Below are 10,969 nucleotides of genomic sequence, written 5' to 3'. Positions count from 1 at the left end.
TCTGTTTAAAGCAATGCTTCTGTTGGTGTTTTCTTTATTAACATCATCATTTTAAAGATTTCCCCACTTTAATAAGCAGATCTACAGCTGCTCACTTTACGGTTCTTGTGAAATGAAACCAGCATGTGGTAGAAATTGTGGTTTATGGGATTTTTATGAGGTTTCTAATTTGCAAAACTGAAATTCTCAACAGTATCTGTATCACACACACACACACACACACACACACACACACACACACACACACACACACACACACACACACACACACACACACACACACACACACACACACACACACACACACACACACACACACACACAGAGAGTAAACACTGTTATTCAAAATAACACTTCCTGTTAAACAGAGAGAAGAAGAGATATTGCTTATATACCCATAGAGAAGTGTTGTTCAGTGCTTATGTTTTAACAGTTAATTTAATAGCAACACAAACTCTTTTATTCTGCACATTAAACAAATCAATCATGTCGGAGCCGGGGTTCGAACCGTCGATCTCCTGGACGTGTCAGTAAAAAACAATATTAACATGGTAAATAAAGACTGTAAATGCTCCTCTTTCTCTCATACTACACTTTATTTTTAACTGCTTATTAAGTATTTTTTTTTCAAGATAATCAGGATATTAACGGCACTTTAATAATTCATCTTCATAATTTATATTATTCTGCTTAATTCTTTATTCACAAGCTACTGAAGATGGTTAAGTGGTTAATGCACGTGTTAACTCTTGTTACACATCACATAACTTCCTTCATTTTTAAGGATGGTCACTCTGAATCTTTGCATAAATAAAAAGCACAACTTGACATTATGCATTCATTGCCCACAGGAGGGCACCCCAGGATCATTTAAGGATGTTTTGAATAACAGCTGAGACTATTTTTATTTAACAGAATGGATTTAATTCTCAGTTGTGGGATTTTCAGTTGTGGGATACTTTATAAATACAACCTGCTAACTAATCTGTGATCTGTATTATAAATATATATACGCAACAACGACAACTATGCACCTTTATACATAGTGACATTTAAAAACCCCCACGGTACGGATATGACGTTATAAGGTTGTCGTGGCCGAGTGGTTAAGGCGATGGACTAGAAATCCATTGGGGTCTCCCCGCGCAGGTTCGAATCCTGCCGACAACGAACATTTATCTTTTCTGTTCCTTCATGTTTTCTTATTTTTAATGAACAAACTTTACTTTACCTTCACCTTTATGAAACTAGTGCGTGCTAACATCTGTCGTGCTCAATGGCATTAACAAATAACAGCACTTCCTCTCCCGTTTTCAAAATAAAATACGACGATTTGTTTTTGTATGTTTTCTACTACAAGATAAGATAAGATGTTCCTTTATTAGTCCCATAAAGGGGAAATTATTACAGCAGCAAACAGAGAAGAAACATCAATTGGAAGCAATAAATTGTATAAAATATATTTTATAATAATTTAAAACAAACCGTATCTTTACTTAACACATTTCTTACAAAATGCAATTTATTTCTCATATATATTCCAAATAAATGTTATAATTTCTTGCATTTTTTTATTTAACGCAATTATTAATTAGAAACGTATTAGTATCCAAAATTCATTCTGGATTTTAAAATGTAAAAAAACAGAAAATAAGCCAAAAAAAATCATGAAAAAATATAAATTAAGAAAGAATAAAAAAACAATTTAAATAGACAAATAAATGATAAACAAACAAAGTTGAAAATAATAATATAGCCATTTCAAAACTGTTGCCAAATTCGTTGGAGCCAGCGGCATAATTTTTCCCTATTTGTTTCACCTTTACTTAACACGTTTCTCACTAAATGTAATTTATGTCTCATATATTCCCATGAAATATATATATTATAATTTCTATTTTGTATGTGGCGCAAATCTCTAATTATCAGTGATTAATCAGCACTCAATCAATTCTGTCACTTTATTAGTTTTAAATCTTACAGGCATGCGTGAAATCCATATGTTATATTTTAGCAAGTAAACAAACAAAACTGTGCAGCTCAACATTTCTATTTCCCTAATCATGTCAAAAAAGAAGCTCCTCTTATTTAATTTAGTGGGTTTGTTGTGTCTGATGCTGTTTTTTAATAATATAAATGCACGTTTTTTGTGTGTTATGTTGTTTTTAGGTTGTTGTTATTATTATTAATATTATTATTATTATATAGTTATAATTTCTTGCATATTCATTTAATTCCAATCAAAAATATAAACTTGTTAGTATCCAAAGTATAAATGAATTCTGGGTTTAAAAATAAGTAACCCCAAAAATAGAATGAAAAAGATAAATTAAAGAAGAAAGAAAGAATAAATAAATAATCTAAATAAATAAATGAAGAACAAACAAAGTTTAAATCATCAAATTCGTCGGAGCTGCATTTTTTTGTTTGCGACACTTATTTTGAAGGCGACGTCGCTCCATTTCCGCTCTGTTCCCGTCGTCACCTAGCAACAGCGAACGCTCCGGTGCTAGCTGGTGTTAGCTGGTGCTAGCTCAGGTTAGCCTCCGTAAACATGGATGATGAAGAAGGAGGAAACCTGGACGAGCTTCTGGATGAAGTGGAGAAAAAGTTTTGTAGAAACGTTTTTTTCGCGTCATCAGCTCGCGCGGACCCCAGCGAGGCGGGAAAACTCGGGAAAGATGACGAAGCAACCAGGAAACACAGGTAAACGATGCTAACGATGCTAGCGTGGCTAACGGACGTCGGCTAGCGTTTAACACACAGACTGGGCTGTTCCGTGTCTGTCACCTGTCTAATGAGCTGTTTGCTCTATGAGGTAATTATGCTATAAGCTAATAAAATATAAATAATGTTCATTTAATTATTTTGTATTCAGAATAACTAATAAAGCAGAGACCTTTCGTTTTTATTGTGTTTATTTTTGATTTATTAAAAGCTCCAGTAGCTGTAAGGGAGGTTTCTACTCACTGACTGTTTTATAAATGCCTGTATTCTGTCAGAAGTGTTATATTTACATTAATTTACATCATGGATGATTACTTAACCCATGAAGTCATAAAATAAAACATAAAATGTAGCTGAAAATGATCATAAAGAGTTGCTAAATGACCACAAGTAAACAGAAAATGACCACAAAGACACAGGAAATAACTATAGGGATGCAAAATGACCATTAAGAGTTACTAAATGACTGATAATAGACACAAAACGACCACATGGAGACATTAACTGATATCAAAGACACGCAAAATGATTCAAAATAGATGTAACATGACAACAAAGTGATATAAAATAACTATAGGGTTGCAAAATGACCATGAAGAGTTGCTAAATGACTGAAATTAGACACAAAATGACCACATGGAGACACAAAATGACCACATAGAGACACAAAATGACCACAAAGAGATGTAAAATGACTGAACTTACATAGGAAATGATAAAAAAAAATACCACAAAGGGACACTAAATAACTACACTGACGGAAAATTGACACAAAACGACCACAGGGAGACAAAAAATGATGTCAAAGACATGCAAAATGACCCAGTGAGAAACAAAACAAAGACATAGTAACATACAATGGCTAAAAGTAGATGCAAAACCACCACAAAAAAGATTCAAAATGACTCAAAAATGATGCAAAACAATAACAAAGACATACAAAACAACTAAAACATGATGTAAAATGATAATAAGTTAATTGTTGGAGCAATTTTTCAGACAAAAATGGCAGAAAATGCTGATTTTTGTCCTCTCGAATATAGAGATTTCCTGTTTTTCCTCTGTATTATATCATATTAAATTGAATATCTTATATGCATATATATGTACACTGACAAAACAAGACATTTAAAGACATTATTTTAGACTTTGAGAAACTGGAATGGACGTTTCTTTTACTATTTTGGGACATTTTATAGCTCACACAGTCATTCAGTAAATAACCAGAGGACTAATCAGTACTTACAGCCCTATTAACGTATATTGAACATGCATTATTATACACTATGTGTGTGTGAGGCACTTGTATGTGTCAGGTTTAAAAAGATGACTCTAGGTTTACTGTCACGGGTGTTACTTGATGTTTGATTCTAACTTGTAATTCAGTTTCCTCTTGATTCAGTGCCACAAAACCCGAGCAGCCGATGAACAGCGTGGCCGATGACAGCGACGCCCTTCTGGAAGAATTACTGGAGGACGACGACGGCGATTCCCTCACACCCAAGGTGAAAACACGCGCTCTGCATGAAACAGAAACCACGAAGGTGAAACGGGCCTCCGTGAAACAGAAGGACACCAAAATAAAGGGATGATAAATAGAGAGACGACGTAACTGAGATTTGATTCAAATATTACACGTGAAACGGCCGGGATGAGGATCAGCACCTCTAAACCTGAGGCCGTGGCTCTCAGCAGGAAACCGCTGGATTGTTACTCCAGGTAGGGAACGAGTCCTGACCCCAAGTGAAGGAGTTCAAGGACCTCGGGATCTTGTTCCCGAGTGAGGGGACGATGGAGCGTGAGTTTGGCCGGAGAATCGGAGCAGCAGGGGCGGAGCTGCAGTCGCTCTACCGCACCGTTGTGATGAAAACAGAGCTGAGGAAGACAAAGCTCTGGATCTACCCTCAGTCCTGGTTCCTACCCTCACCTGTGGTCATGAAAGCTGGGTCAGGACCCAAAGAACCAGGTCCAGGTCAGGACCCAAAGAACCAGGTCCAGGTCAGGACCCAAAGAACCAGGTCCAGGTACAAGCGTGTGAAATGTGTTTCCTCAGGAGGGGGGCTGGAGTCTCCCTTAGAGAGAGGGGGAGAAGTTCAGCATCCGTGAGGAACTCGGAGTAGAGCCGCTGCTCCTTTGCGTTGAAAGGAGCCAGTTGAGGTGGTTCAGGATCATCTGGTAAGGATGAACCCTGGGCGCCTCCCTAGGGAGGTGTTCCAGGCACGTCCAGCTGGGAGGAGGCCTCGGGGAAGACCCAGGACCAGGTGGAGAGATTAGATCTCCACACTGGCCTGGGAACGCCTCAGGATCCCCCAGTTAGAGCTGGTTAATGTCTTCTCAATGTCATACAAAGTCAAATCAGGCTTCCCGACCAGATATTATTATTATTATTATCATCGGGCAGCTGTCTCATCAAGTCTGTAGCCGAACCACAGACGGACACCTGGATGTGCAGATGTGACTAATTAATGTTTTATTATTCACGGGTGAAAGACAGATGCTGGTGCATCTCATCATGTTTAAATTAATGGACGTTTAAATCATTTTCTACTACGAGAACGTTGATTATTTTTAACCTCACGGTGACGGTTTGAACTCTGTGACCGTTTCATTTCAGACTGAAGGAGCACGAGTGGAGAGGAAGCCGTCGACTCAGTCCGGAGGGAGAAAGTAGGTGGATGGTTTTATTCTGAATGATGAAACACTCAGGCTGAAATGAGTAATTATAGGTTAGGAGCAGAGGGAGAAAATGAGAGGCATTTGAGTTAAACACCACAATTACAGTCAGTATCTGTTCTTTTTATCTTTCAAACGTGTGAAAGTGGGAACGAGGTTTTATACTTCTGATGTTTTTCACGTTATGCAGTTTTGTTTTGTTTTGTTCGCTCTTTTTAAAAAGATGCTGATTTTACTTGTGCTTTGAAGACGACCTGCGCTTCTGTGTTACACCTCCAGGTGCTGTCCTGTGTTCGTAGGCGGGAGCTCGATCACACACGGCGTGGGAACAGCCACGTCCAAGAGGTGTGAATAACTCACTTCATCATGCCGGCGTCTGTCACGTCTCGCCTGTTTTTAATGGTTTAAGACGATTCAGGACACGGTGCTGATTATTATCTCTGATCCTCCTCAGCTGAGCTTTTATTCGTGTCGATCAGCGACACAAAAGTAGCACGTTTGATGCACGAACGACTGATTATTTGTATAATAAATCCTGCATCCACAGGTCGTGTGACCGGCTGCGCTGCACCTCCTGTGACTTCCGTGTGCTGATGTTCGATGAGTGTGAGTGGGACCCGTCCTGTGATTACCTGTTCCTCCGGTGAGTCTGCAGACGCTCTCAAAACACAGAACATGGGGACGGGATCGACCGATATTCACCTTAAAATGTATTATCAGTTAACACCATGATTTAATAAACAATAATTAAATAGGCTGCTGCTTTAAATGGGATTAATGCCCGACGGCGTGAGGATTACGTACGCAGCGTGACCTGATGCGTCTTAAGGAGGATGTTTCTTATTGGTTTTGTTTAAAAGCAGTTGTCATAAACACATATTGCATGTTTTACACAATGTAAGTTTAAGTGTTTCTTTTATTTTGAACACTAAATTAATATTTCATCATTTAAAAAGTGTTGTTATTCCAGTTCCATGGTCTTTTTCTGTTTGATTACAAACAAATAAGCCGTCGAGACAGTTTTTGTTTCTGGATCCTGGAGAGATGCTAACAGCCGGACGTGGCTAACAGTGGTTAGCTCGGGGCAGCACGGTGAAGGCATTCAAAGGTCTTTTTTAACCACTAATGCTGCTGAAAATAACAGCAAACCTCTGCAGCAGCATGAGAAGAGTCCCTACACACACAACAAAGCAGCTGAAGAAAATCACTCAACCTTTTCGAGGAAATTCGCTATTTGAAACTAAAACAGGTGACCTAGAAGAAGAAGAAGAATTCCTTTATTCATCCCTCAGTGGGAAAATTTAATTTTCACTCTATTTTTTCATGTTACACACACACACAGGCCCGAAATACACACACATGCACAGACAGGACCTATATACATGCAATTAATGGAGAGATGGTAGAGCGAGGGGGCTGCCAGTGACCGGCAGTTGGGGATTTGGTGCCTTGCTCAACAGCACCTTAGCAGTGCCCAGGAGATGAACTGGCACCTCTCCAGGCACCAGTCCACGCTCCATTCATGGTCCACACAGGGACTCGAACCAGCAACCCTCTGGTTCCCAGCCAAGTCACCTATGGACTTGAAACCCTAGGTGAATTGTGTAGATCCGATGACCATTGCGTGCAAATATGCAGGAATTGCAACCTTAACCTTTTTATTGTATGTCTTCATTTGCCGGTGTGCCAACGTGATAAGAGTAAAATATGCATAATATGTTAATTCAACCACACAAGAGACTTTAAATCAAAAAGATTAAACATCGGGGATCGGCCCAATTATCTGCAACAAATCCAATATGGTGGATCTCAACAGACCATGTTTACTGAAGGTTTGCACATAGAAGGAGTCTGACTCTGTGGTTTGGTGCATAACAAAGAAATTATATAAAATATGAATAAAAACATTAACAATAATATGAAACATGTTCAAATATAACTGTGTTTACTGGCTCTGATGTTTGTTATTGTCGAGTGGAAGTGAAAGTAAACAGTAGAAAGTATAAAAGCATTTCTGTGAACATATTTTTGTGTTTATAAAAAGTCCCACAGCAACAAAAACACATCAAGGCCACGGGGATTTGAGCAGCACGCAGGACGCTGTGCCTTTAACTTTATTTGTTTGGGTTCGAGCACTCAGGAACAAGACGAGTTCGTCCTTCATGTCCTGCCGCCGCAGCAGAGCTTCCACCGCTGCAGCTCTGTTGATGACGTCAACGGGATCAAATGTTTTAAAGAAATCCATTCAAACACTTTTCATCTGAAGGTTAAGTGTTTGGGGCCTCGGCCTGAAATCTCAGTTTAACTTTAACATTTAGGAGTCTTTGTGTACAGACACACGTTTCCTGCCTCCTCTGAGGGCAGAACTGAGATATTACAGAAGTGCCTGACGATAGGAGCCCACAAACCTTATATTCAATACAGGTGCAGCCAAGAATAAAGTGTTTTCTGAACATTAAAGGTAAATATGTAGAATATTTATTAAAAGCTATATTTAAAAATACATAATCATACTTCCACGGGGCGTTTTGAGGGGAACAGAATGAAAGTTTTGCTTTTTCATACATTTTTGACGGGTTTGACAATGACTCTCTGTGCCGTTGTGTTTCCATGGTAGCAGCCAATAGCGTTGGGCGTTGCCAGCGTTGTCTGTTGTTGGGTGCAGCTACTGTAGGCTGGCACTGGGTGAAATGGAGTTAGCCAATCGTGCAGCTGCTTCTTTGTCCCAGCAGCTGAGTGAGCGGAGACGGGCAACAACCAGAGTCACTATAGGCCGAGCATTCACTCCATGGACTGAGAGAAAGGAGAGGAACGCCATTCAAACGCACGCCCACATGGCTACGCTGCTCCTGGATGCTAACATCACTTTCATCTGCACTTAGCTGGAACGGCTAACGCTAACGGCTAACGCTAACTGTCAGTCAAACTCCTCTAATCCTTGTTTTGATGCTGTGATTTTCTGGAGGGGACGGGTTCAAACAGGCTCAAACAGACTCTGGTCTCCTGGAGCTACTGGGCCGGGTCTGACCAACCTGGCAACCCCACTGCTGGAGTTATTTTTTGTTGTTGCGACGACAATCTTGAGACTCTAGATGGAGCTGTTCTGCTCATTCTCCATGAAAAAGCATGATCAATATGTTCTGGTAGAAACACAAAAACACAAGAAAGAACCTGAAAATGAGCATCTCATGTCTTTAAACTATTTTGTGTGTGTGCAGGAACAACATGCCGGACCGTCAGAAGCTCCGGGCGAAGCTGAAGAAGAGGAGAGGTGCGCGGGCGTACGCCTGCCAGTGCAGCTGGTTCTCCACGTCGGAGCCAACGGACCTCAGAGACCGACCTCGGCTCCGATGGGTCTGTGGCAAACACCAGGAGTGATCTTTAAAACTTCAAACGTTACGGACAGAGAAAGTTCCTCTCCAGCTGCACGTCAGAGACAAAATCCACCATCAGACGGAAACATCGGCGCTGAAACGGATCTCCACGTTTGAGACTTTGGCGAAAACCAACAATATTAATGAGAAACAGTTGACGGCTTCATTACGGCGGTACGTGCTTTGACCAATACACCGTTGTTGTCAGGTTCAAACACCTAGAACTTCCAACACAACAAGAGAGAGAAAGACAAGAGTCATATGTTTTACCTGCAAGGAGAACGGACAGAATTGCGTTCAGGTACCGCTCTGAAACACCCTCTGCCGAGCCCTTTCTCTTTATTTCCTTTCGTTCGACCCTAGTTACAATATGAGTTACAGCTGTAAGGGAGAGGGGACACACAACTGCTACTTCTCACATCTACACAATTTATAATCTTCATGAGTTACAGCTCTGAGGGAGAGGGGCACATGTTGGATGAGCAGCTTCTGTTTATGCACAGTCTCACTTTGGTGACTCATCAGCAGTCACGCTTATCTGATTTCTTCTACCTGCAAAACAACTCTGCACAAATCAGCTACACACACACACACACACACACACACACACACACACCAGGTAAGGTTAGTGTATATGTAAAGGCAATTGGCGTAAATATGAGATTACTTTATGTACAATTATTCTAAGATGAATTATGCTCTGTTATTATAATAATAACATCAGTGCATCACTCCTGTTCATGTCATCTGCTTCATTTGCGTCTTTCACCCTTTATAAGATATTATTATAATATTTTCTTTATCACATTTTTCTTTAACACACACACACACATCACACATTACTTTTAATTATTAACAGTCCTGCTGATGAGTCACGTCGACTCGTCCTGGAACTGATGATTTGAATTAAAGTCACAGAAAGATTTTTGATTTTGAACTATTTTTAATTATCGAACATTTTTTAAAAGAAAAAACTAAAAACTCCCTGATTTCGGTGTCTTGAACGTGAAAAAGCCTCCGTCCAGCAGGGGCGGTGTGAACGTTATGAGTCAATGAATGAACCTCCAATAAACCCGCGAAGAAGAGAATTTTATTTTACAACTTTTTTAATTCTGTAAATTTACATTTTAAACATAATTCTTCATCCAGATTTGGATTAATACAAGATATATTTCTACTTATTTTATTATATTATATTTTAATTATTTCATTTTATTTCACTTTTAAGTTTTGGTGTAATACACGATCTATTTTTACGCATTTTATTCTATTTTATTTTACAACTTAAAAAACATTTAGAACAACTTTTATCGAATTTTCTATAGAGTTGCATAAAAATAAATATTTTTATAAATACCCTCTACAATATAGGTTTGTTTGTTGAAATTCGATTGTTAAATTATTATTATTATTATTATTTAAACTTTTTTTATTAACATTTTTTAAAAAGCCACAGCTTCCGTCCAGCAGGGGGTGGAGTGACGTCATGAGTCAATGAATGAACCTCCAATAAACCCGCGAAGAAGAGAACCCGGAAGTTAAAACAACAACAAACGGCAGCTCTCGCTCCGCGCTGAGATGGAAGAAACAGACTTTAAGGATGTTTTAGATGAAACGAACTTTAATGATAATTTAGATGAAACAGATTATAATGATATTTTAGATGACTGGTTCATCGAGTCCCTGAAGACGTAAGAAATGTTTCCTTTGTTGTTTTTATAACGTTAGCTGAATTATTATGGTTTAAAACCGAACCCCGCTTAAAAAACGTCTAATTTAAACTTCCTTACTTTACATTAAGGTGTTTATTCCTCTTAGTTAACATCACAAGACATTTCCTGACTCTATTTCACCCATTTTGTTATTCGGCTCGCTTTTATTTCACTTTTATTACACTTTTATTACACTTTTATCACATTTAACAGCCGCTGAAAGCTCGTGTTTAAGCAGTTTCTCCTTTAAACCCTCCGTGTGCCACAAACTTAATATGTTATTAATGTTTAAGAAACTTTTCTTAGGTGAAAAATAATAATGCCGAATTAAAGAGTGGACTTTATTTATTAAAAAGAGACGTCATTTTTTATAGCTAAGACCTGTTTGTTTAGCTGTTTTAGGAAATATTAAATATTAAAATATTTGAACGGAGTCTGGTGTCAAAGTAAAAAATCATGTTTCATTTTTATTTTATTATATAT

The 10,969-nt window shown here is 38.8% G+C and overlaps 2 protein-coding genes across 2 annotated transcripts in view; both read left to right on the top strand.

Moving 5' to 3' along the window:
• Positions 1-2,554: 2,554 nt before the first annotated feature.
• Positions 2,555-9,457, top strand: cfap418 (cilia and flagella associated protein 418; the record flags this gene model as incomplete). The annotated part of the gene is made up of 6 exons (XM_083918831.1): positions 2,555-2,706; positions 4,130-4,232; positions 5,342-5,394; positions 5,680-5,745; positions 5,948-6,043; positions 8,619-9,457. The coding sequence occupies 6 exons, from the start codon at positions 2,555-2,557 to the stop codon at positions 8,776-8,778; spliced, it is 630 nt and encodes a 209-aa protein (XP_083774957.1). The 3' UTR covers positions 8,779-9,457.
• Positions 9,458-10,312: 855 nt separating this feature from the next.
• Positions 10,313-10,969, top strand: part of wdr73 (WD repeat domain 73) — a gene marked incomplete at its 3' end in the record, with an annotated part of 10,783 nt that continues 10,126 nt past the window's right edge. Inside the window, exon 1 of the mRNA XM_083917736.1 lies at positions 10,313-10,465. Within this exon, the coding sequence (XP_083773862.1) occupies positions 10,353-10,465 (113 nt within the window). The 5' untranslated portion in view covers positions 10,313-10,352. The remainder of the gene's footprint in view (positions 10,466-10,969) is intronic.

Source organism: Echiichthys vipera (assembly GCF_963691815.1).
Source record: "Echiichthys vipera genome assembly, chromosome: 8".
NCBI classification, from domain to species: domain Eukaryota; kingdom Metazoa; phylum Chordata; class Actinopteri; order Perciformes; family Trachinidae; genus Echiichthys; species Echiichthys vipera.
Note: the sequence above shows the minus strand (reverse complement) of the source record. Positions and strands in the feature narration are given on the sequence as shown.